This window comes from Neopelma chrysocephalum, unplaced genomic scaffold (genome assembly GCF_003984885.1).
Source record: "Neopelma chrysocephalum unplaced genomic scaffold, ASM398488v2 Primary Assembly neopelma1_26b, whole genome shotgun sequence".
NCBI lineage: Eukaryota > Metazoa > Chordata > Aves > Passeriformes > Pipridae > Neopelma > Neopelma chrysocephalum.
In genome coordinates, this window is record NW_020897696.1 from 3,078,858 (window position 1) to 3,106,288 (window position 27,431).

The 27,431-nt window shown below is 42.0% G+C and overlaps 1 protein-coding gene across 10 annotated transcripts in view; it reads right to left on the bottom strand.

Moving 5' to 3' along the window:
• The window catches only part of RREB1 (ras responsive element binding protein 1), a 124,674-nt gene that overhangs the window by 40,945 nt on the left and 56,298 nt on the right, over positions 1–27,431 (bottom strand). For all 10 annotated transcript variants that reach the window (XM_027676231.1, XM_027676235.1, XM_027676229.1 and 7 more), the window contains 5 exons: positions 27,041–27,160; positions 25,499–25,701; positions 20,859–20,948; positions 19,352–19,515; positions 394–538 (listed from right to left, as the gene is read on the bottom strand). In XM_027676231.1, the coding sequence (XP_027532032.1) occupies positions 394–538; positions 19,352–19,515; positions 20,859–20,948; positions 25,499–25,701; positions 27,041–27,160 (722 nt within the window). The remainder of the gene's footprint in view (positions 1–393; positions 539–19,351; positions 19,516–20,858; positions 20,949–25,498; positions 25,702–27,040; positions 27,161–27,431) is intronic.

A 27,431-nucleotide genomic window follows, 5' to 3' on the forward strand; every position in this document is an offset into this window, starting at 1 on the left:
TCAGACTTGCGCTATTGCTGCTTTTGAAGTAAACAGTATTTTTTTAAAAGTTTAAATCACCATCCTGCAAGATTACTAAGAATTAAATGTGAAGAAAAAAAAAGCTATGGGAAAAGCTGTAGCAGCAAAAGAATAGTTCATCCTCTTGTCATCCAACATGAATTATTTGTAAATCATAAGCAAATCCAAAAATTTAAACAATAAAGAATTTTAAAAATTGAATTATTTCAATCTCAGACAACCGTGTTGGCTACACAGGACGAGCATGGCAACTCATATTCAGGGCTGTAACAAGACCACATTTTAATATTTCTATGCTGACTGCACGAACTCAACAGCAGACAGTTCAGGAGGTAGCCAGAAACATCTTTTACTTCATGCCCCATAAAGAACCTTTTTTGCAGGTGTCCTCTCCTCTCTGTCCAAATCAGCATCGTGACTAAACTTCCGTTTTGAAGGTAATCGCCTGCGCCTCAGCGGCGAGGGGGGAGTTGTGCTTGCTGTGCTGTTCGGATCCTTCTCATGAATCTTCATGTGCCTGAGCAGGAGGGGGAAGAAGACACTGTCAGCAAGCAAATCAGGGTGGAAAGTCCACGTAAATTTTAATGCCAACACCACTTCTAAGGTTTTCCTTTAAAGGATACCATCAGATTCCATAAACCGGACTGAACTTCAGAAAAACAACTGGGGTATGATCCAGCCCGGGCCCTTTGCAGTGCCTGGGACTGCATGGAACTGCAGCAGGGAGACCAGAAGCTCCCCTCCATGTCCCAACCCACAGCACAGCACTTGCCCTGCTACCATCTAACTCCATGACCAGTGTACCTGTTCCCCATCATCCAAGAAGCCCTGGTCCTGCCTAATACTGCACAGCAACCTACACATCCAGCCTCCCAGTCTTGTGGCCATCTAGTAAGTGAAAGCCTGCAGCTTAGCATCCACTTCTCTCAGTGCAACAAAAGCAACCCATCTTCAGTGGCTCTCCTTTTAGAGTTTGAGACAGTACCTCAAATGGATCTGCATATTCCAGTGTCAGAGCAACACTTAGATTATTTGTTTCCTTCTCATCCTTAACACAATAGTGCACCCCAATATTGAATTTCAACTGCAGCTTTCAAGTCAAGATATATCTGGTCACAGTGGTAAACAGCAACAGGTATGACTTGTGAAACTCCATACTTCCAAGGCATGTTCACAAACTTGCTTTCCCAGGAAAAAAACTATTTCTTGTCACAAAGACATGGGGAAAACGAGAGGGGCAAAATTACTCAAGAAGCAATCTCATGCATATCTGTGTACCTGACCCAATTGCCTACTGGTTTTCCATATCTGCAACCTGAGGAAGATACTGCCATCTAGTTCCCTTCAGTTAGATGAAAGGTATTACTCTCATGCTTCTCTTTCTGAGAACTCAAAGCTCAAATTGTACATTTTTTTTTTAAATATATGGCCTTTAGCCTCACTTCGATTTGGGAAAAAAAAAAATCAAATGTATGCTCCTAGATACAATGGAAATTTCTGCTTCTAATAGCTAGATATTGGAGTGCAGGAGAGAGTTGGCCATTTGTCCATATGAGTGACTTCAAAAAAACAGAAGGGAGGCAATGTTAATGGCATTTGGGCACATCTTTCAGAAAAGTCACATCCACAACTCGGCTCAGGACTGTACCATTTAACATGACTGTGCACTATCATGTTCCAACATCAGAGAATGTTGTAACCTAGACGAGGCTTGCATGTCCTCATAACTGCTTGGGTGTTAGGACATTAAATCCATTTTAGTTTTGGATGCCAAGGGCATGATGCTTCAAGATAACACTCAGGACCAAGCTGACCTGAGGACAAAAGGGTATGGTCTTAAGCTCTGCCAGGGGAGGTTTAGGTTGGATATTAGGAAGAAATTCTACAGAGAGGGTAATCAGGCATTGGAATGGGCTGCCCGGGGAACTGGTAGATTCTCCATCCCTGGAGGTTTTTAAGATGAGACTGGATGTGGCACTTAGTGCCATGGTCTAGTAACCATGGTGGTAGCGGATCAAGGGTTCGACTTGATGATCTCAGAGGTCCCTTCCAACCCAGCTGATTCTATGATTCTATGACCCACAAGCAGACTCCACTGGAGCTGCTGGGAAGACTGTCTCATCACAAAATGCTTTTTTTAATGTTTCCTTTCACAACCTCTGAACTTTTTAAAAAAAGAGAAGGCATCTAAATTACTGTCTCAAACTACAGCCAGGCTTCTGAGAGTGTTATGAGGGAACAGCCTCAAGCAAAAGCACCACACACACCAGAACCGATGCAAGATTAAAATGGCTGTTCAGCTACTGCCTTCTTTCAGCACCCGTCAAGCACATGACAAAAAACCCGTGGTTTCCCCAGATCCCCAGCAACCTGCACTGGTCATACAAATGGTGGACAGACACTGGTGACACCTCTCAGTCACATCTATGTGCAGATATGCCTAGTTAGACTGGACACAGAATCACAGAAATGCTGCTGAATTTGTTTGACCTCTTCCCTGCTGATCGCCCAACTGGGAGCAGAAGGCAGGATGAAGCTCTGATAGTTTTGCTCTCTCCAGGTTTGACAGAACCCAGAGAGAAGTTGGAGTGCTGACACAGCCTCCAGAGTGCTGTGCACTCCCCTGCCTCAGCCCTCTGGTAGCCCTGGCACCACAGGCACAAAGCAACTGATTAATCCAAATGAATCCAGCGCTACCCGGTCTCACAAAATCTGCAGGGAAGGAATCTATAGGTACTGTACTACCTAATTTTTTTTTCGGTTGTTTGTTTTTCCCAGTGGCACTGATCTAACTTCTCATACTATCTAGAGCTTCTTTTATGGGTGATAAAACAACAGCACGAGCAGCAGTTTTCTGTATTTGCACAAAAATAAGGGAGAAGAAACCAGTTATTTGTTCACAGGGTTTCTGCCCACAATTACTGAAGATAAAACTTAAAAAGCACCTGGGAACATGAAAACATAGCATTCAATTACACAGGCAAAGCAGAACCTGGAAGGTGGTTCGTTGGTCTGTGTTTTTATTATTTCTTTCTGGTAAAGACTGCTTTCCAGTTTCAATGATCTCCTGAAAGCAAGACAAAGCTTTTGCATGTGCCTCTCTGTCCCCCCACCCCAGACACACCCACATGGTCTGATTGCTTAACCCTCTGCCACCTTGGCTGATGCACAGCTAATACTACTCGGCCAGTTACTTTTCAGATAGCTAGAGAGCCAAATCGGTCAAGCTAAATTACATTCATCCAGTAAACAAACAAACAACAAAAAAACTGCTAGGCATTAAGCGTGGGATTTTTTCTTCCTGTTTTCTTTTAAAGTCTCTTTTCAGCCATTAGCAAGTATGCACAACTCCTGTTTAGCAGCTACCTATGCAAAACAGCTTCCTTAGGGCTATGTTCTTTCCTCCTGCTGTTTGTCCACCTGTTGAACAATGCTTGTTTTGATGGAACTGCTCCTGTTTGAGAGGGGTGTGATGGCACATCCACAGCATACGAACAGGAAAAACTCTTGAGATCTCCAGGTTAGTGCCAGTCCAATCTGGCACCTCTGCTTGGCATGACCTAATGCATGCAAACACACTGGCTCCTGCAAGTCCCAAAAACAGTTCAGCTGTGTTTGCAATATAAAGTATGCCAGTAAGGCAGGGCTCACTAATACGGATGCAGCACCACAGTAATGGGGCTTTGCTATGTCTGGTGTTCCTCACTGGCTGCCCCCAGCTTGCAGTTCTCCTTCCTGCAATGTGTGCGCTTTTGCCATGCCCTAAAAGCCAAAGCAGAATCTGTACCCACAGCAAGGAATGTGGTAATCCCTTCATGTTTTAGTTTTGCATATTTGAAAGGAAGCAGCCTGAGCTATCAAGCTATAAACAGGAAGACACCCTGACTGCACCTTTGACTTTTACTGCATAGGTCAAACATCACAGCCACTGTGATAGTTCTCTTCATGTGATCATTAGGGAAAAAAAGAAAAATCCAAAACCAAAGCAGCAGGTTCCAGAATTCTCAAAGAAAGTTGCAACCTGCCCACATTACAGCCAGCAGGTTGTTCCTCTGGCAGGTTAAGCAAGTTTCACTACATCAAGTTAAGGGTGGAGAGGAAAAAGATTACTAGAGCTACAGCCCAAGATAAACGGGAAGATAAAGTCAAGAAGTACAAAGGATAGACACAATCTTCATCTCTCTCTTTTACTTTGCAACATGGATGTCATTCTGCCTCGAGAAAACATTAATCACCCAACATGGGCAAACTGCAGCAGATACCAAGTCACATCCACATCCACAACCTTTCTTTTAAATACTCCCTTCACCAAGGCTTCGTCTACTTAAAAAGTTTCCTAGCCATAATTAAGGGGGGGAAGTATTTGTATTGCCTTATCCTCCTTTAGAAGAGTTTGCCTTGATTAGATCTTACATGTAACACTGGAAATGTTCGACCTCACTTTAGCCTGCCAAGATACAAGAAGAACAGGAACAAAGCTGTGCTTAGAAGTTATTTTCCCATTGTGACTATAACAACATATTTTGGCCTGACAACACTGGCATACTTTGAATGCGAAAGACAGGCTCATAAGTCAGCCTGGCTTTCAGCATCTTAAAATGATAAAGGAAAATGATAGGACATTCATCAGTTCTAAAAAATAAAGATAAACACTCAACACTTTAAGTGAGAATGTAGTTCAAAAAAAGAAGGGCAAAATAAGGACATGCACAGAAATGCTCATATTCAGCTGCAGATGCAAGTTACAGTAACACATGCCAGCAGCTCGGAAGTGACCACTACTGCAGCTCAGAAGACAGCCAGAGCCACAGCAGATGAAACTTGGCTCTTTTTTTCCAATTTAAATCAATGAACTGTGGCTCTGAGCCATCCTACAGAGCAACCCAAGCACAGCAGACAAGCTCAGGAAGGTACAGAGCCCTGGAACCTGCACTTCATATAGTGGTTATTAGTCTCCCCAGCATGCCAGTACATATACACTTGGGACAGTACAGAGGGTAGAACACTAAAATGCAACCATGATCCACAGGATGACAGGAAGGAGATAAAAAATTGAGCTTAATATTAGGGAGGACTCCTTTGCACTAAGTGCTAGCTAGCCTTGATTAACCTCAGAGAAAGTGGTGGAGCTCTATTTAAAATGAGACCAGACAGAGAACTAGAAAAATTTGAAATCAATAATCCCAAAATGGAAATTAAGTCTTTTCCAAACATGTCTGATCCACCTCTGAATAAATTCTAAATGTTTAAGAACTGCTATGCAAAAAAAGGAAATAACTTGCTACACACCATGCTTTTTGAGGCACAGCTGTACATGGAAAAGCTCTCCTTGTAATCTCTTCTCTCCCTATTGAACAAGGAATTTCACAGGTGAGCCAAGAGGATCCAACTGTGCTAGGTCAGTGTGCCAGTCAGCCCTACCAACAAAATCACATTTTTTCAAGTGCTTGACTGCCTTTCATTCCATCCTCCCCCTGAGAATCACCTTCCACTTCCCCTTTTCTGCTACAACTTTCCTCTCCCTTCTCAGGGTCACATGAGCAGAATGATTAAGATGATACTACAAAAGAATTTCCCCAGCTTCTTTTCTCTTTTTTTTTTTCCCTTTTTTAAGACAAATAGGCAGAAAAAGTTTTCAACCCCACACTGTAATGCAGAGCATGATTTCAGAAGGGTGACTATTGGCCCCGAACAGCAGCAAGTAAATACTTGCTACTTTACATTGAAGATGAGACTTCTGTAATAATAAGCAAATGCAGAACTCAAGTGCCTTACTCCTTCTTCTCCTTGTGGATGGTGTTGGATCAGTGTCTATGGGAAGTGACTCACGTGGAGGGCAGGGGTAGCATGTGTCCTGCTGAAGTGACATACAGCTCCTGCTGGTCACATCCCAGTCTTTACTGCATCTCCAGAAAGGGCTGATGTATTTTCTCAATGCATGTTGATCATATAAGCTTTCTGGAGGTCTCAAAACAGGGCAGCCTACAGCTTCAATGCCAAAACCAGAACGTGGGCAGGTTTTGACTGGCTGGCTCAAGGCTAGAATGAGCAGCCAAAGAATCCTGAAGGAGGCACTTGCAAGATGCAGCTGCTCCCAGCCCCACTGAATTATGAACAAAACCAGGAGCTCCTGCTTTGCATGTAGATAACCCGATCAGCATCACTTTGGTTCTTGAAGAGGAAGCATCCCTCAGCACGCGTGGGAATCCCTCACGTCTTAATTCTGGGAAGAAAAAAGCACACCGTGGCTGCACCCTGAGTTTCCATGGCTCCTGATATGCTTCACATCCCTAAGAAAAAAGGTCTGTCTGACTTGGAAGCCCAGGCAAAAGGAAGGTATGGAACAAAAGGGTGTATTTGCAGCCTTTGAGCAGGGTCCAGGGTTAAGCCTCTCCCTTATAACTATGGCAGCACAAGCACTGCTGGCTTTCAGTCAAGAGGGGTTTATGCCAGGTAGGTCTGATTAGAAGGAGCAGCATGTCCAGAGGGGGAGCAGCAAGCAATTTCACTGAGGCCTAGTTGGGAAAGTCCCAGCATCTAAATCAAGATTAATTCGTGAGCACAGAATCCAGTGTATGTATAAACACCCTCCTCCTCCCTCACGTCTCCACGCCTGTGCAAACGCAGTGGGGAGGCCAATGAATCCGGGCATTATCAGTCCAGAGAGATCATCTGACAGTATCAAGTTCAGGTTCTGGCTTCATATCCCACATATTATTATAAGTCTCTCCACTTTACCACTAGATGTACCCTATACTCTACTGTATTGCACATGGCTATTCCTCATCTCCCTTGTGATTTCTAATCAGTTTGATATCAAAACCAAGGGGAAAATCCTCACACATCTGATGCTTATCAAAAGACAAGGGAGCCACACATCCAATCATTCAAATCAAAGACTAAGAATAAAAATCAGTGCTTTCCATCCTTCAACTTATTTAAAATATAGGGTTTTTTCCCCTTCCAACATAAAGAATTACTCAAGTTCCCAAGCTAGTCTGCGGAGAACTGAGCTTGTCAGTCACAATTTAGCTGATATAATTGCTTTAGCTCTTTCACTGTTTTCCTTCTCGAGATCCTTCACTTACATTGCTCCCCTCAAGTAACAGTAAACAAACTCCAAAGAATCAAAAAACACTTTTTCAATAATTTAGAGGGAAAAAAAAAAAGTCTGTCCTTCAGAACGTGACCAAACATCTCTGTTTTAAAAAAAACAAAGCTTTTAAAAAAAAACTTGTTAAAGCTTCAACTTTGTGCCCTCATATCAGAACCAACAGAAGTAAAGGATGCATCCAAGTTAGGTTGAAATTTGGACCATGATGTTCTTCAGGCCTCATGAAATGAAAAATGTCTCATGGAGGAAGAGAAAAAAGCCTTTAAAACTACATTGGTAACATCTCTTGTCAGAGATCTCTATGTCACGCCATTTTTGTCACTGTTTTTGTTTCATTCTGCTTAAAAAAATGATACTTCAGCCCAAATTGTCTAGAAATACAGGAAAACAGAGGGAACTCCTCTTTAAATCTGCCATTTGATTGGAAGTACAGGAAGTAAACCCTAAACAAAGAGAAAGTGAAACAGCAGTATTTTTAGGAGCAATCATTCAATACCCTGCTGCTAACTCCCTCCTTAAGAGTCTCATGAATATGACTGGAACTTAAGTCAAAAGTGTAGTGTCATTATACCCTTGGTTAAACAGTTTAGTCAGTTGTTTGTTTGTTAAAACATGTAGAGAATCTGTATTGACAATGTATTTCCAGTGTTAATTACCAACATCACCCACTTAAGAGAGCAATCCACTCAGCCCTTGCCAGCTGTAATCAGAAAGGAACCAGAAAGATGCAGGTAATTTTGCGAATCAGACACGATCTGTACTTGGACAAGTTTCTGTTTGTCTTCTCTTCTTAGCTTGTTTAATATTTGTATCCTCAAAAAAACCTAAAAATGACCCAAAAAGCCCTTAGACATGCACGCACACTTCACAGCAAGACGAGACATTCAAATACCAAAACTCCAACCATATGGGAAACGCCCTCTTACAACTGCAAAGCAATCTCAAAACAAATTTCAAATACCACCAAATATTCTAGTGGTCACCAGTGTTGAACACTAGCATGGGATAAACAAAATGAAGCTGAACAGCAAGAAGTCTCCATGGGTATGCTATTAAGAAAGCCACTGCAATGCATGCAGTGAAAGGGTAGGGTGGGGCAAACAGATCCCAGGAAGGATCAGATTGGGAAGCCCTGACTCATTTCAACTATGTCTGCAAGCAGACACAGCAGGAGATCCCCCAGCTAGTGTTCCCCATGGCATCCAGGCACTGCTATCCTGCCAGCACAGTGGCACACAGCTCATTATTGTCATGGAGGCTCTGTCTTCCAGGGCTAATATGGTGAGCCTACCCACACAGCAGCATGTGGCAGCACATGGGTGTAGCAGTCCCCTTGGCATCCCCCAGGTATCCAAGGTGCCACACAGATGTGCCTGAAGCATCCCCCCAAGTTTCAAACAGGCTGCCACATTGTCTGTCTCCCTGTGCAATGAGGTTCTCCCAGCAGATAGCATCATTAGGATGACATGAGTATTATTATTCAGATCCACCAAGACTAGCTGGGTGTGCTAAGGCTGAAAACGCCACCTGTGATTAAACTCAAATGATGGATTTGAAATCTCTTTTCAGTGCTACCAGGACAGTCTGCAAAGTTAACCGGTGCCACGCAGCTGCCAATACATGATACCTAAGGATACAGGATACACACACATGCGCACAGAGCATTCTGTATTTTTATCACAGAGAAAAATTTTGTTTTGCTGTGAATAAAAGGCAAGTTGTAAGGATGAGTGAGAGGAAAGATACTGATCTACAAATCCAAAGGGAAGGGGGTACCATTTCTGAATAATTATGCTGTATTCACATTAAGCAACTACTTGCCACGCAGACTCAGCAAGTTCAAACAGGCTGAAATTGATACAACTGCATTCCCAGCTTGGCTCAAAGTTACTCCCGTTCCCTAACAGCAACACTGTCAGAACACCTCAAAGGAAAAATGGGAGACAAATATTTGCCTGATGATGCTGTGACAGGGATGTGATTCAAACCATGCCTCTAAAGCAAAGCTTCCCAAAGGACAGCAAAAGAAAGCATTTATTTGCAGTTTGCATCAATCCTGGTGTAAGGGAGGGCAAAAGACAAGGGAAATGCAGTGTGAGCCTCCCAGTATCACTTCACCAAGCTGTCGGCTTGCAGTCTGCATTAAATTCAGAGCGGACCTAAATTAACCATGCCAAATACTGTAAGGAGACTTCCAAGACAAAGGAAACTCTTTCACAGAAGACAATATTAAACCAGATCCTTCTGAGGCCACTGTACTTCCTTGAGCTTGGAGAAAAAAGTTTATTAACAACAATAAAATTAAGTAAAATTAAGAAGGAATAATATTTTTAGAAGTGTACCAAAATCCTGGCCTTGGGACATTCTGAACTGTTTCCTTCAATCTTTTCGGAAATTTCTGGTTTTCAGGCATATCCTTTAGTTAACATGCAACACAACCCTAATCAATTACTTCAGTAACTGATTTTTCAGGAAATTTCATGTTAAAAGAAAACAAGTGTTATTAGATGGTAAGGACAATTAAAGCCATTTTAAATTTTAGTAACAGGGAAAACAAGGAGATAGAAGGAAAGAGAAAATTAGAGAAGGTATATCAGAACAGGGAAAAGGTTTATGCTAAGGAGCAAACACAGTCAAAGAAGTCCTAGGTACATCCTGCCTCTCCCCACAAACCGCACCCCTTTCCTAACCAACCAAACCCAGCTACTTCCCAGAACCAGGCAAAGCCCTCATGCTGTTGGTTCCCTCTCACACTCCACTGTTGAGCAATCCTGATGGCACACAGCACAGAACAACTTGCTGCGTCACACAGCTCAAGGAGGAAAAAATAGCCAGGCACAGCAATGCTGGGGACGCTGTGCAGATGGAGCTGAATATCTGCCCCCGACACACACACACACACACACACAGACGCACGCACGCAAGGAAGCTGCACTAGATAAGAGAAGCGCATCTTCGTTACAGCAGGGTCTCCACATCACCCTCATATCAGCAGTCACCAAGTAACTCGAGGGGCAAGGAAGTAAGAGGTTATCACTGCACGCACACACGCAAGTTGTGCAAACTTTTCCCAGCGCTGAGGACGGCATCCCAGCAAAAGAGGTTTCACGTGCTCAGCCCATTTCCTCTCCTGTTCCTGAACATGTGGTCCTCTTTCCTCACAGCATTCCACACAGAGCAGAGAAGCCTAGGGAAAGGTTTCACGTCTTGTTACATGTCCGTTTAGTTAAGTGCAGGAGTTGGAAACAGAAGTTCCTGCATGACTTGTGCTACTTTACAGGAGTTTGGGAACTTTCACCCTCAAGAGAAATTCATTTCAGTTAAGTCCATGAGCAACTGTCGCTTTATTCTCTCTACCCTCTGTTTGAAACTGTCAAAAAAGACAACACACTGAAGTGGCCTGATGTGGGAACAAGCTAGGTCAGCTGCACCACCCACTGCTGTTAGCTTGATGGCAAAAATGGACCCCACAGAAGTTGTACCCCTTCTCTGTTTCAGGATACCTTTTCACATGAGTCAGCACTAGAGAGATGACTCTGAGGATTTACCAAAAAAATCACTGAGAGCGTTTGGTAAACTTCAGCTCAGAGAGCAGCCTGAAGAACTCAGCATATCTATCCATAGATGCCCTCAAGAAACAGAAAGGAGTATTTGCATATTGTCTACTATTTAGCAGTTGTATAATGGCACTACTACTTTATAGACCTTTGCAATTAAATATATACTTTGCCTAAGCTTTGTGCATCATGGTTCAAAAACTGGAGTGAAAGGGCCTGGCTAAGTTCAAATGGAAAGATTCCCTTCACCATTTTGGGTTTGTTTTCGGTTGGTTTTTTTTTTTTTTTTACAGCTGAAGAAGTTTCCCCAAGTGCTTACAAGCTACTGTTAAGGAATAGCCTATTTTTAAAAGAGGGAAGAAAAGAAAGAGGAAAAAACTTGCTGACCCTGAGAGGGGGTATGTTCTTCAGCTTGCTGGTTTCAGCATGCTGAACTAGAACAGGTTGAGCAGGTTAGATACTGAGGGGAGAAAAGGTAAAGCTGGAAGACATACATTAAAGGTGTAACGGCAGCAACCACAAGTGCAGTTTGTGATAGACTTTTTCCTCATTCTCGTGGGTACTTGGCCCAAGAATCTTTCCAGACAACAGGAGGAACAGAGGAAATACACGTTCATCAGAGAAGCACTGCAAGTATTTCTGATGTGCATGCACAACAGGCTGAACAAAGATTACCTTAACATATAAACTCTCTCAGCAAACTTTCTCACCACCAGCATTTTCTACACAGAATCACCCAACTGAAGTACAAGCTATAAGAGAAACCACCAACCAAAATGCAAACCAAACAACATGTTACTTTTTAACCTTGAGAGCTGACATCTCCAAAACAATCATGTTAACGTCAGGTTTATGGCAGAGGACTAAAAGCACCTCAACTCCTCACAAAGATTGCCTGGATTTTCTAGTGCTCGCTAAGTTAAGGCTTGTATTTATTTTGTAGCTCGTCAAGGTGAGAAGGGGAGGAAGCATCCCTGAGAATACTAGACCTTCAGAGGAGGTGATATTCCTGAAAGGGTACTTACGTAGAAAGATCAAGGTTTTGCACTGCCATGTGCTCTGTGGCAAGAGTCTAATCTGTCAAGGGGGTTCTGCTTATTTGAGCTGTGACATGGGTAACAAAGCAGCACTAAGCTATGCTCAATACACTCTGTTATACGGAGATTTATGCTATTGCCCGTGAGGAGGGTGGTATTACTTTGCCACGTCAGACCACCTTCCCCTTGACACAAATCACACCAGAAACCTAAACTCCTTGAGACAAAAGTGTTCCCTTTTTTTGCCTGCAGAAAACCAAAACGTAAGAATCCACAACCTTACAGTGCCCAAGATTAGGCTTTGCTATTGCTTAAAGGCAACACACACAAAATCTAGGACTGAAAAGTACACTGAAGTCTTTCTTATGTTTAGGTAGTGAGGAGCTCTGGAGATGCAAGTATAATGTTCCTCATTGTGTACGCTTCAGTTCTCAAGAACAATGGAGCTAATTAAGGTCTGCATATAAATCTTAACTCTGCACTTCCTTGCTTCGCTTGATTCTAATCAGATCTCAGCATTTGTGTTTTTGTGTTAACTTCCTTTGCTGTACTTTAATGATAACTGAAGGAGGATACTGTCCAAGACTACAAGCAGCATGTAACATATCCAAAATCATGGCATCTCCTTTTGGCTCTGAGAGCCCAGAGGTACTGTGGCACAAGAGCTCATCCACAGTCTTTTACCACTGAAGATATCGATGGAGGGATTTTTTTGGAGCATCCTATTCATGAGTCATGTGAATTAAATAAAAGTTTATATTAAGTCTTTACAAAAGATGACCAATCTGCTCAGCAACAGTGAGGAAGACACAGGCTTCTCCCTGGGGACCATTAAAAATAGTGTAGTCTTCTAATTCTCATCAAAGACACAGAGAAACAGACTCTTACTGCTATATTATTATTGAAAAAGCCTGACTTTCTCTCCTTCCTTCCTTCTTTTTCTCTCTTTCCTTCCTTCTTTCTCTCTTTCTTTCTTCCTTCCTTCCTTTCTTTCTTTAGTTCTTTCTAATTTAATCTTCTTCAAATCATGGGAATCCCAGCAGAATACCAAACATTTACTCTGGATAGTATCTAATGACAGGAGAGAGACCAAAAAGCTTCCCTTCACCTGTTTCCCCAACCTTACTTACAAAATGTATTAGCAAAAAATGGAACATTTTTTAATTGCAAAGAAAAAAACCAGCTATCATATATCACCTGAATCCTACAACTACAGTCATCAATTACTAGAAGCAGAAATTAGTCCTTTGTGTTCGTTATCCCTGCTCAAGAAGTAGGGCACTTGCATTTGCTGAAGCTTATCTTTCACTAGCATGCTGACAGTGGTTAAATCATCCCCCACATATAAAGAATGCATTTAAAAGCCTGTAATACAGCCTGCAATACAGCCTGCTTCTTAATATTTCAGAGGACTGCCTACCAATTGGTACATTGAAATAAAAGCTCCTTAGGAGATGACCAAAGAGACATTTCTATTGTGCAAGACAATAAGGGACAGCCTTTTCACACACGTGAAGTGTCAATCATTTTCAGCGTGGAGAGTTCCTTGGTTATTTGCTTTTAGCTTCAAGATCTTGCATGTAGGTTTTAAAAGCTACGCCAGATTTCCACCTGGCCATCTTTGCAAACCACCAGAAAACAAACCATGTTGTAATAAGGCAGTTCCTCTCCTCTTCTGGAAAAACGAGAGAGCTCATCACCACATTTGGCTATGCTCTGCCTCCAAAACTCCCATCTAAAGCAAATGCCAGCCCCCATGTGCTACACTGCAGAGATCCTATTTGTACTTATAGGCTGGGCATTGTTACTGCACTGCACCCTACAAAGCACACACAACATACTGGAAGCAGGCCAATGCCATAAATAACATGGGAGCGATTCACAGGTGAAATGTAGAGAGAGGATGGATTCAGCCAGATCTTGAGGACGCTCTGCCTACTGGATATTTGCAAACTCACAGGCAGCCTGCGCACATGTCTGCCCTTGAAACACAGGCCCATGTTAAAGCAAGCAGGGAAACCACTAAAGCTTACGCATCTCAACGCCTAAGCCTTTATCAGGATCCAACACTCATCTTCTGACCAGCACATTACAACCTTCCACATGCATATGCTCTTCATTTGCCAGCAAAGATGGCGTGTTAAAACATCAAAATTCACAACATCAAAATTACCCCCCAGCATGGGCATTTTCTATCTTTCCCAAGAAACTCACTCAGCAACATACACACAACATACAAAAAGTGTTGTTTAAAAAAGATTTAACTTGAACATAAGAATAGTACCATACCTTGATTTAAAAAAACAGCTGTTTGTCTCTCCATACTGAATTAAAAAGAGAAGTTTGGGAAAATTATCTAGTACTGAAAATAAGATTGAGAATGAAAGTGCCTTCTTAATTAAAAGAAGAAATACCTTCTTTGATAGGACCCTTTTTAAGCATGCTTCAAAGCATAGCTTCTGCGATCCAGATCTTCCAATTTGAGTTTCAAAGACTTCTGCATGTGGTTGTTGCATGTGGTGTTTTGCATGTGCCAAAAAAAAAATTTCCCAATCTTTGAGACCTGATCCTGAGATGGTACATAAACAGCCTACAAGTACCTAAGCAGGATGTAAATAAAAAGCCATTTTGAATAATTTTGTTAGGTATGGTCAAGGAATGGAAAAAAAGAAAGAAGGTAGATACTTGTGATGCTTTGGTTTCACGTGAAACACTTCAGTTAGTTTGCATTATTGCATTTATATGGACGGCCTGGAGAAAACCAGCCATGGACACTGCAGCTTCATTTACCAAACTGGGGAAGCTGTGGCTGAAACACATATATTATCCCTTTACTCTTTTCAGACTTACCACAGAGCCTTTAATAGCTTCCCACTGGAAACTGGCAGGAAGATCATTTCTCGCCTCCTTTTCAGCATTTATATCCTATTAACATTTTCAACTTGCATGGAGAGCATGTCTTTGGCAGGGAGAAAAATGTGACTTTAAAGTGATAGGCACAGACCATCATAAGTCACAGAAATGGAAAGGGAACTGCTGGCAAAGTCTCCTACCCCCAAAGGAAACACTTTTGGAGCAAATGGAGGCATTGCCCTTCCCCCTGAAGCCTCATGCATGTTCTACTGGAATGCAATACAGTAAGTCAAGCAAAGTTTTTTTCTCTACCTCAAGGTCCCTTGCTAACACTTACAAACCACCACTACAATCCACAGCAGTGGCATAACTCCTCTGTCTGCATTTTGAGGGGATGCAGTGGTGCAGATGGAGTAAGAGACTTGAAACCTCCCATTTGGTGTCAGGGTCTAGATCCAAAAGGGCTCCTCAGGGTTGGGACTATTCTCAGATAAACTCCCTAGGGAGCTACTGTGACAGTACAGATTGAAAACCTTTGGAAAGTCTTTAGTAATTACAATCTACTTGATTGGAGACAGTACATTCGAAATCCCCAACTCTTCCAGAGCTACAGAAAACTCTTTATATATCTCCCACTCCCCTCCCTATCATTTATGCTCCTGATGGATATATAAGAATATTCAACTTTAATTGACTGTGACCAAGAGAGAGCCACAGGGGTTGTGTCTCTACCATAAAAGTGTGAGGATAAGGCATATCCTAAACTGCAGATTTGCTTATGGACTGATCATTGCAGTGCCATTCCAGTTAGAGGAACTTTGAACTCAAAATTACTGTGATCTAACTCCTTCCTTCAAATTCCTAAAAAGCCCTGAGAAAACAATGCCTCCAAACCCCAAATCAGTTCCTGATGCTAGAAGGCTTGCTACTTCCTAGAAGACTTGCTCTTTCCAATACTGGCCAAAAAGAAATCTTTAAAAAACTCAGCATCATCTCCAGCTCTTCTTCTCCAGAACAATTCTTTATCCTGATACCAGATACCAATGGAGCCCCCCGTTATTGTACCAGATTACATCAACTCTCCTCAAACAGAAGCAAGACTGATATGGGGGAACAGCTTAATGGCACATCTGGAAGAATGAGAAAATCAGCTTTTCACTCTGGACACTGAGCACTCTCCAGAGACCTTTGCTCTCTCCAAATACGACTGTCCTCACAGAAGGCTCAGGCCACTCCTCAACAGACTGGCAGCCTGTAAGAGAGTCTTCTGAGATGGCCTGGGCTCAAGGTTCCCTGTTGAAAATACTGGCCAAGAGTCACCCTGGTCAGAAAAGGAAGCAGGTTTTTTCTGACTAGTGTTGCACAAGAGAACCTTTCCCTCCACCCCTGTCTGCTGTGCCCATTCAACTTGACTTGTTGAACACGAGCCAAGGAGCACAACAAAAACAAATTGCACTTCATGTGAGAGGCTCTGACTCATTTACAAATGAAATGCTGCATGTATTGTGGGAGTCAGGAAGGGCAGCATCAATTTCACAGGTGAAGAGTACATGCAACACCCTAGCACAACTAGACTAACTCAGAGATGTGCAGAAAACAGCACTCTCACTCCACAAAAAGTCTGGCTACTGCATAAAAGTTTTGCTGTCATCCAAAAGAGCAACAGGTAAGAGTCCTGGAATTTTTTTCCTCCCTTAGTAAAATAATTTCAGTGGAGATGATGGGCACTTTAGAGTGTAACAACACTGATAATCATTTTCTAACCTGAAAAAGCAACCAAAACTTGTCTCCTTCCCTCCTCCACTAAGCTGAATGTCTAATGGCCTGGCTGCTCTGAGGTGGAAAAATGGATAAGAAATTTCTTTCTGTGATGGAACAGCAATAAGCACTCTCATGGCACAGTATTTCCCTGGACAAAACCATTCCAATTGAACTTTTTCCCCTAAAAGGTCTTTTAAAAGTCTGGATTTAAAAATAGTATAGACAGCTAAATAAGAGCCAGAACAAGGCAGAGGGGGGAAAAGAGAAGAGAGGATGTACATAGCATGTGCCTACACATTTTTTCCCCCATTCAGATACTGGCAGACTAACTTCTCCCTTGCTCCACTCCGTTGAGCTGAACATATTTGGCATAAGTGCAGTAATACTTGAGAGGCTCCTGCATGACCTTCACAAGCTACACTGATTCTTTAGCAGTACATTCAAAAGTTTCTGCTAAACCTACAACTGCTCTCTCTGACCCCACACTGTGCAATGCCTTGGGGATACCACCATGCTGGCTACCAGAGGTACGTTAGAAATCTTTTTTTTTTTTTTTTTTTTACTGGTTTGGGCATGTATCTGTCACTACTTAGATACTGTACAAAAATAGAGATCGATAAAGGAACTGCACACAAAAGCAGAGGAAGATGGGCTTGAGTTATCTAGCTGGCACAGAAGAACAGACATGGCACCACTACAAGCAAGGCCTGCGGGAGTTACAGACAAGGCAGGACCTGGCAAGCAGGTCCTTTCTCCAGAATCCTGAAGCAGAAACAGTTTTGAATGTGATGTGAGTGGCATTCAGCCACAGCACTGACAGTCCACTGGATGTGACGCTACAGCTAAGTTTGAGATGTCTGCAAAAGAAATTTTCTTCGCACCATCTTAAGACTAGAAATACCTGTTTCAGAAGGAGGTACTGGTGGGCAAAATGAACATCTTCCTTGTGTGTCACAGTACCAGATAAAAAATTTAATTTCACTTTGAATTTATCCTTATTTGCCTACTTGCACATTCATACTTTCAGCAACAAGATTCAGTATTACAGTCTGTTATAACAACAAGAAAAAATTATGCACTGAAAAAAAAACGATGGCCCAGTCTGCCAACCACCACAACTCTGCTTTAGCAGAACCAGCTTGTTTCAGTGTGCTCAGGATTTTGCTTATCATGAGTCTGGGGTCACTTGTTGCAGTACTCAGTAACAGGTTTCTGCTGCTGCAGCAAAGGCCTACACACGGAGTTTTACAGAGCAGACGGGAACCTATCAGATGGAAAGAACTTTTAATATGAAGATTTTCCTTGCATGAACTGAAGTTCTCCTTAGTGCAGTCAGTAAATACAGCACTCCATCCTGGTAACTTCAAGCAACATCTTGTTAAGAGAAGAATTTAAAACCAAACAATCTTCTCATCAGAAGGTTCTGATCTGTACTTACTTATTTTGGACAAGTCACTGAGCCTGGCAATTCTGGCAAGTTTGCTACAAAAGCACACTAAGAGTTGCTATATGGAGAAACCCGCAGAAGCAAAGGTGACTACATCTCTCTCTCACAGGCCTGGAGTCAAGTTTCAGGGGAAGCCTCCAGAAGAGGCAGGAAAGAGCAAAAAGCCAAACAAACCACACAAACAGTCCTTCAGCAAGCAGCCCAGACACAAGTGACTGACCACCCCAGGTGGTTCCACCACTGGAACTCACCCTTGGATACTGACAGCGGCATCAGCTGCAACTCAGCAGCAGCCCTGCCCTTCTCAGAGCACACAGAGTAATGAGCCAGTCTGGCAAACACGTGGCTCACACCACCTCTGGTCAGATGAGTCAGATGTGTGATTTATTCAATGCCCAAGGCCAGTATCTCCTCCCTGTGTTTTTCCCTTCTTATTTTATATCTATCTTTCCAAACCTCCCCAATTCCACTCAATTGCAAGTTAAACAAATACAGAATTACAAAACTGCATTCCCTCCTGTTTCTCCTCTGTTTTCACTACATCTTGAACATGGAAAAAATGATACAAGAAAGGGAAAACTGCAAGCAGCTATTGCTTCCTTTGTGTGACATTACGTTATCTTTCTTATTGTCATCAAAATCATCCCTTTCATTCCACCAATAGCACACTGCTTGGAAAATGATTGGTAATAATCAAGGAAGCAAGATTTCTTTTCCTCCCACACAGAACCAGTCTGTAACATCACTCTTGCCATTTTGCTTATAAGCTATACTCTTTTTCCCCACTTGTCTTGCAGTTTCTTTGTGGGTTGTAAAGTCTTTGATATGGGGACTAAAGCTATGTGGGAATCCACGAAGTCTTAATGAGCTCTGAGGTGTTCCACCCATGCAAATAAATGAATGCTGAATTGAGGGATGAGAGAGGGGAAGGAACACACGTGATTTAACATTTTGTTTCTCCAGTTGACAAGTAGACATAATGCTACATCCCTACAAATAAAACTACATTAAATATATTTGGAAACTTGGATTACAGAGAATTTGCCAGATCTATAGTGCAATAAGTTGTTTACAGTGCAAACAAGTATTGATGAATGTATTCAAAACCAAGATCAAATATGCCAAAGAGGCATCTTCACGATGGCACATGGATACCTAAGTACGTAACATCAACGCCACCACAGATGTTGTAATACGACGACTTGCATCTACGACTCTGAAGCCGCAAAATTAGAAGCTCCTATACAGCTTGGCTTTATATATTTGTCCCCAGAGAAAAATCCATTTTTCATAATAATAATATTACTACTACTAAATAAAAAAAAGGTGTAACAACTCTTGATAATACTTAAAGAGAGCTAGAAAACCTCTCTCAATTCTAACTTCCTTCCACTACCTAAGCATCCTAGTGTGTACATGTGTCTTGCCATATTTGTAGGTCCCTGATACTTCACATTGTCTGCCCAGTGTCTTTAGTCAGTTTGAAATTCCCTCCAAGGAAACAAACCAGCCACCTATGCTGTAATCCTTTTCAAACTCCTGGAACACGATCAGCACTCACCTGTGCATGTTTCCATTGGTGGTGAAGGACTGTCCACATACTGAACATTTATAAGGCCTTTCACCCGAGTGCACCAGCATGTGGCGATCAAGGGAGCTCGCTGAGCTCAGAGACTTTCCACAGATGCTGCAGGAATGGTCTGTCCCTCCAGTGTCAGTGTTATGCTAGAGAAAGCAATGATTTTTTTTTTTCATTGAAAGTCCCTTCTGAAGTGTCAGTAAAATATCATCAAGAACTATAAACATCTCAAAAGCGACTTTAAAGAGCCACTCCATAAAGCACAATAACTTATATTAAGGTGTGCCCTGTAAATACCTCTCCTCCCCAGCCCTCCCCACCTCAACTCCAACGCCCCTCCGATTTTTAACCCCTTAATGCATGAGCAGAAATAGCTGTTTCATACAGCCTGCAATGCCTGTCACATGCAGCATTTCTGCTGGATCTGCAGCAAAAGGGGACTCAGCAACAACCCATCAGATAAATGGTACCTTGGGATACTTTAAGCTGTGCAGTGGTTTGGGGTTGTGTGAGCGGTGAGGAAAGGGGATGTAATTATGAACTTCACAGCAGAAGATACTTAAAAACAAATACACTTTAAAGGCATTGATTTCAAACTGTGTAGTAAGAAAACAGAAACTGCTTCTGAATGCACATGCAGACTTCTATGGCCATAAGAATGCATTACAGGTCCAAATTAAGGCCATTAGCTACAGTGCTATATATGCACCACTCTTTCTTACTTGCACTCCAAGACCCTAAGATTTCTTCACATATGAAAAAAACCCACCAGAAGAGTAAGAAAAAAAAAATTAAGCAACAGTTACAGCACAGGAGGAAAAACTGAAGTAATAAGTATCTAGTGAACTCACAGTCATCAACCACACCTTAGCATCCAAAGCAAAACCTTCTGTTAGAGAAAAGGCCAAACCTCCTAATTAAGTATGCATATATTTCAGGAGGGGCAAGAACAGGCCTGTAGCTGACAAAAATGTGCATTATCCATTAAAGAAATATATTCTTAATTCTGTCTCCCAAAATTGCTTATATCCTGTGAAGGACTGAGGGGTTCTTCTACAATGAAGTGATTTAAAAATTGTGTCTTCCTCCTCCTTAATTTGCATGACCAGTAAAAAGCCCTGTATCCAAACAGATTAACAAAACAGGACTTATGCCTCATGATGGAAGCAGCTTTCCGGATTCTTAGGACACCTTAAGCTACACAGAACAGGACATACATCCTTGTTTGAGCTGCTGGGGGAGGGAGGGGAGGGCAGAATGCTGGGTAAGGAAGGGAGGACAATCACCCACTTCAGAGTTAGGTTGCGGGGTGTGGTTTTTTGAAGAAAATGCAAAGGAAGACTAAAATAGAAGTAAAACAATTGAATAAAATTATAATGGAAGCATTTCTGACTTGCACATGAAATTGTTTTTCACCAGTACAAATTGCACCCTGGCAAACCAGACATTCAATAAAAGTAAGAAATCAAGAGCTGGTAACTCTACATACCTGACGAATGTGCATAGTTAGCTGGTGCTGTGTAGTGCAAATCTTTTCACACAGAGGACAGGTATAGGAAGACTTCTCTTCTTTTGTTTCCTGTGAAAAAAAAACAGAACGAAACAATCAGAAGCAATATCAATTTAAAGAACCCAAAAGCTGTTACTGCTGAGGGTGGAAAAATATAATCGATCCTAAGTACAAAAGGCCACTGCTAGCAGAGTAACTTATCATCTCATAGATTCCTCAAGGAAGTTTCAGAAACTTTCTGAATTTATAATTAGGGGCCATTTCAATTACCACAGAAATACAGCAGCTGTTTTAACAGCACATGGACACACAGCAGTACCAGTTTAGGACAGGATGTGAAGGCAATTATTGTGACGAGCTCAAAGTGCCAGGAGGAATTTAGGTGAGCAGAAAATAATTCCTGGAACACCACCAGAATATGTGGGAAAACGTCATTAATCTTCCCAAAAGATTTTTAACAGCCAAGTTGTCAGAACTTCAGATTTTCCACCCCAACTTGTGGCAAAGTACTATCTTGGTGCACTTTTCTAGGGGCTGTATGTTCTGTTCCATGGCTGACTCAGAAGGAAGAGCCGCATTTACTGAATCATCATCACCATTTCCTTTAGTATCCTGTGTTTCTCCTGGAAGCATCCCATTCAGGCACACTGGCCAGGCCCAACCCTTCTGAAGCTTGCAAGATCTGATGAGATCATACTGAGAAAGAGGTGACAATGCAGGAGTGTACGTGACTCCAAAAGAACACATTATGAACCCGGTTATTCTCCACCCAGGTGAGAATCAGGAGTAACCATGGTCAAACCACAACTACAAACAGTGAAGCCGACCAGAGAGCTCAACCTGATTTAAGTATGCCCTTGGGACACTGAGCAAAGCCACCACTCTTTCAGCCAAGGATGAAATGGCACTCTTGCAGGAACCAAAGGTGTTTGCCTGAATTTGTCCACAAGGATGGCTACTGGATGATGTAAAGGGTATTTTCACTGCCTCACTAAGAAGCCCAGGTGTGGCTTCTGCATCAACGCCTGTATATTAAAAAGAAAATGGTCCAGCAGTGAAAATTAAACCTCAGGTTTTGTCAGAACGATGCAAATCTTCACCAGATAGATCCACTGCTTGTTACCCACGCTTCTAGTGCCAACAGTACAAAAACCATCTCTGCATGACCAATAGGAAAATATCATATTTATGCCAAAATGACATTTCCTAATGAAGTTCTTTGCTGGATATTTTAAGTATCATTAGTAAAAGCATGAAAACAAGCAAAAAGAAAAACTCATCCTCAGTAACTCTTCAGCTGGGAGGAAGTTGGTAGGTATGATTGTGTCTATGCATTTCCTCTCTCCATGCAGTTCTCTTCCCTCAATGCCATCCCAAAGGTCATCAACTCAGAAGGTTGTCAGACACAAGCATTCATGAAGAACATTGAGAATGACTAACACAAGTCTCTGTGACAAATTCTCTGGCATGTTAGGAGGGAAGATGCTGACACAGTGTGAAAGTTCTTTTTATGTCTCAATAAAGCAGTATCACCTCCTGCATGATTTGGGGAACTACTCTAGAGAGCCCCCTTTTATAATATTACACTGTGTTTTCAAAAACAGGGTCATGATGATTTTCTATTAACTTCAGTGACCTGTGGACAGGGATGAAGAGCTGTTTTCCCATTTTGTCCAAAGTAAACAAAATTTGTGACTTCACTTCTAACAGGATTGGGACTGCAACAATTAGGTTCTCCCACTCCTCTCTACTCTTTTGCTTGTACATGTTTTTCTAACTGTATTTCAGGGCTCTACATCCCACTGTAGGCCACGCATACAGGCCAAGGCCTAACGTACTAGCACTTGCAAAACATTAGAAAGAAAGCAAAAAAGGTTGCCACTATGAAGTCTGAACACCCAATGAAAATTGAAGTGCATTATCCCAGTGCCCCTCTCCCATTTTTATATACAAACACGTAATTCACAAATATTCATTCCATCCTATTTCAGCAACCTGTCCATGGAGTAATGTTCAGCTCCAAATATACTGCAATCGTGTTAAAGCTGGCTCAGGACAGAGAACAAGCACACTGTGCCGTAAGGAAAATCCCTGTAGCTGTGCTGACAGTTTAGATGGTGTTTAATCCCCAGGGTATTTCTGTGAAATTATCAACCCACTACTGTTTTTTGTCCCCCTCCTCTTTAAAAGAGTGCTGCAGTTCTACCTGATGCACTTGATTGTTTCAAAGTCTGTTTAAGCTTTCCAGACTGCCTTCTCTTTGAATCAGCAAATTAACAGAAGATAGAGTAATTACTAGTTCACCTTGAAGCAAAGATCAGAAACACACTATAGCTCAGCCAGAGCTGATTAAGTATTGAATCTGGGGTTTATTATTAACTAAAACCCAAACTTTCTCCAGTGGTCAGACAGGGTACATTCTGCATACCGTAACACAGCTCAAGCAAATCCAGGGTATCTACAAAAGGAATGCTGTTGACTGACCCAATCCAGACCAAAAAACATTAGCATCCCTACTGTAAAAGCACCCTCATTCACAAATTCAAAACATAGCACCCACCAGAGCTGGGTTTGTGAAAACGCAGTTCCTAAACTGACATATAAAATTAACAGCTCATTTGTTAGCTACTCTCTCTTAAGTCAACCTGGCACAACTGCTCTGCATTCAAGTGATGGGGAATGCTTTTGCAGTTGTGCGTTAGGTCCATTTGTTTTTCTCCAGATCAAAAAATTACCTCTGTCACACTTTTTATTTTCTTCAAGAGTAAAGCAAATAAGAAGTTAAAATGGATGCAGGTTGACTTGAGAACATGTTTATTAGACTATGGGTAGACGACAGCCAAGATAAAGTCAGCATTATAAAGAGAACCACAGACTTTGGGACAAAGGTTCAGGGCAAAATGTTTCACTGCCAACTCATGGGAAACAGCAGTCAGATCCAGAAAACTAGCTAACTGTTATTATCCTTGAAGTTATAATAAGGGGAACATTATGAGCAGAATCTGAGATCTGTGCGCTACCACACACTAGAACAATTCAGTGCTTTCATTCTGCTACGCTGAAAGTGGAAATTCGCTGTATTAGAGGTTGCTAACCAGATTGATACCTGCTTAATATTTCACATCTCACTTGTATTTTCTCAGTAATGTAGCCATTTGCCGCTCTGGCCTTAACGATCCTTCAGCCTAAAAACAAATAGGCTATTTACTATGTTTTCAATCTATTTGTTTATTTTTATGCTGTAAGAATCCCTCTTAATCCTGTCACATTTACTCTCAAGCTTCCTTTGATTCGATGCCCACAGAACTATCAGGTGGAATAAAGGTCACCAACACTAATAAACTTCCCTGAAGCCAAACCACATGGTGTACCGGTGGACAGCTGTGTAATAGCACTGCCACTGAGACTAGTCTGGACTCCAGTGCCTCATTTCACACGATGAAATCAAGGAACCAGGGCAGACCCTAAGTGAGGACATTGCAAATAAACCTTAAAGCCAAGTGCTAGGCAATACGATCCCACAAACACAGTTGTCTGTATACAGCCCAGACTCTTCATGTAAGAATTTCCATTTACAATTAATGGCTTTTAACTCCTTTCATGCTGAAAATCCAAGACAAGTCATTAGTCTGTCAACTGGGCAGCTACTCGGCAAGCTATTAATAAACTACTATAGGAACATCATATGAGTCATGCCTCTCAACCTTTCTGGTCCCTGTTACATCTTGATTCATTTACGAAGTCTCCATGCTTCACTGTAAGCTCTAAAGTCAAATGGACACAGGGTTTTGGGGTATTTCTTGATATTCTGCAGCACCTTCCTTGGTAGAGCTTGGCCCAGAAGAAGAAAAACATGAATATAAATAACCACAGCCTTAACTGATACAACTCACTCCTTTCACTTGTTTAGATCAATATTGTTATCAACTGGTGCCATCAACTGGTAAATGGAAAAAAACTCATAAAAGCTAAATATATTTGCTCTGCAAAATTCATATAAAGCATTCTGCAATAGCTCTTCATGGTTTTATTAACAAAGAAGAAAATGCACCTTACACTACACATGTAAACTGCATATCCTGATGGATGTTTTGTTCTAGCACCACCTTTAACCTTAAATCACTTGTATCTTCCCGAGGGACAGCTGCACACCTCATGAGGGGTCCCACATGATGGTTGAGCCAAGCCTCCTGGCAGACTGCTCTGCTCTTCTCTGAGGTCATTCTTTTCTCCTAGTTTCATGAATTGAGCTGGTCCCCCAACAGGTTATGCAAATGAAAGAGCCTGGAGAAAGGATGCAGTGGGACTGAAATGGCAATTCTTAGGTGACTCTGTTACTGCTAGGGACATCTGCTAGACTAGCTCACCACTGCATGACACTGGAGCTCGTGCTCAATTTTTTTTGTGTGAATCCAAGCAAGTGGACCCTTCTGATTATCAGTTTTCTAAGTTATGTTCTAGAGAGACACCAGAAAACATACATAGAGAAACAATGGCAGAAGCAAGAAAGATCAACTGAGGGAAAAAAAGGCAAAATAATCAAAGAAACGAAATTACATCTTATCATTTCCCATGCAGCTTGTCTCCCCTTCGCCTTCCCTGCATTTGGGTTTACACACCTGGTTCCTCCTGCCAATTCGATTTGGTGCAGGAGACTTTGAGGGAGATTTGACATTTTGAGAGTTCCCGCCGTTTTCAGCAATCTTCCCCACATTCATCACTGCTGACATCATGGCGTCAATGGAGGACAAGTCTGCTCCGTCCAAACTGTTTGGTGAACTTGGGGATACCTTGTAGGTGTTTAAGCTTTCCAGCTGCTTTTCTGGAATTACAAACAAAAGCACACATTAGTTCTTAGGCCATCTTGAAGAAAAAAACCAACTCAAAGTATTTTCAGCTGTCTGTAACTCACATCACACTCTGCTGAATCATCATAGATCACAGGCAGCAGCCCATAATAACTGGAGTTCTTGTAACAGGACAAGTTTCTCATATTAGAATGCACAAGACAAGGGGTACATTTCTTCTCCCAGGACATTCACATTATCTTAATTTTCAACCTTAATTCTCTATGCAGCTTATAGTGATTTACTTCACACTCTCTTGCTGTGAAATGGTATCATTTGTGGTACCTTGTGATCACCATGAACTAGTAGAGCAGTACTGATGAATGCACGCTCTGGCAAGCACAATTATTCAAGCAAGCATGTGTTTTGAGCAGAACCGCACAATTAAGGCATCAGTAACAGTGTGTAGCATAGTTTAAGCCAGCTCTGTATATGGAATAAGATAAATTAGCAAAAATCCAACCAAAACAAAACCCCATATCCCCCCAGTAGCCTCTTTACTGCCACAGCTGGCATCTATGTTATTTTTTTTTCTGTTTTGGTCTACCAAGCCATACAAGTCATGGAGCATATGTGTTACAACCATGACTAATGTCACAGCTAAAGCTGTTGAGATTCAGACTAGTCCATCACCTACTGTATGTAGCATGGATGCTGCTATCTCAGATACCAAATTCAAAACACACCTAAAATCTCATCTCTGCTTTCTCAACATATAGATGTGTCAAACACACAGGCAAGGCCTTTCACTTTGCTCTTTAAGAATTTGAAAAGGAAAATGCTTTCAAATTAAACACTCCTTTTCCAAAAAGAAGTCTCCCAAACAACCAGAACACCCTGCAAACCTACTGCTCTGTCACCTCTGGTGGAAAGCACAGAATTTTAATGTGTGTTGTGAGAAAGTCACTGTAATAGAAGAGTATGTGAAGGTGAACAAGGAGGAACATGTTTGTCTGTGAACATTTGATCTCTGCATAATACTGTCTTTGGAACATAAGTTTGAGGATTATAAACAGGTGGTTTTTCTGAGGCTAAGTTATGTGGTGCCAAGTTACTGGGAGCCAAGAAAATCTTAGTTTGGAAGCCTGCAGTGGTAGTCAAGTATTTATGTGCCCATGCTTCTGTTCAATCTATTTTATACTTTTCAGATAGATAAAAGTTAGGGAAGGGGAAAGAAACATATGCACCAGTGCTTCTGCTCAATGTATCTTATACTCTTCACACAGATAAGGTGTATGGATGGGTAAGAAATGTTTCCACATTCTTAATCGATGCCCTAATTTACAGAGTCACAGAGCTAGTCGAACCAGTTACCTTCATCTTTATCCCCCGACTGACTTTGGTTCTCTTCTTGGTTGCTGGTCTCCTCACTTAGTGTAGTACGTGTAGTAGCGTCTGGCTCTTCAGCCTCTTCTTCAGCAGCACCCTCTAGCACTATGTGAGGGAGAAGGGAAAAAAAGAAAAGGCATAAGTTTTTCTGGACGCCATTTGAGCAAAATAAGACCACAGCCCTCTAGTTTGAGGGCTCCCCTGACTGGCACATAGACCCAGCGACAGAAGCACGTAAACAGTTCCAGCACAGCCAAGCACCCGCTCCAGGCATTGAGCTGGGAGATGCTGTTGCTTCTGCCAGTGGCAAAACCTGGGCAAACAAAGAAAGGAAACCCTTACCAGCTTCGTCCCCGGTATTCAGCCAGCAAAAAAA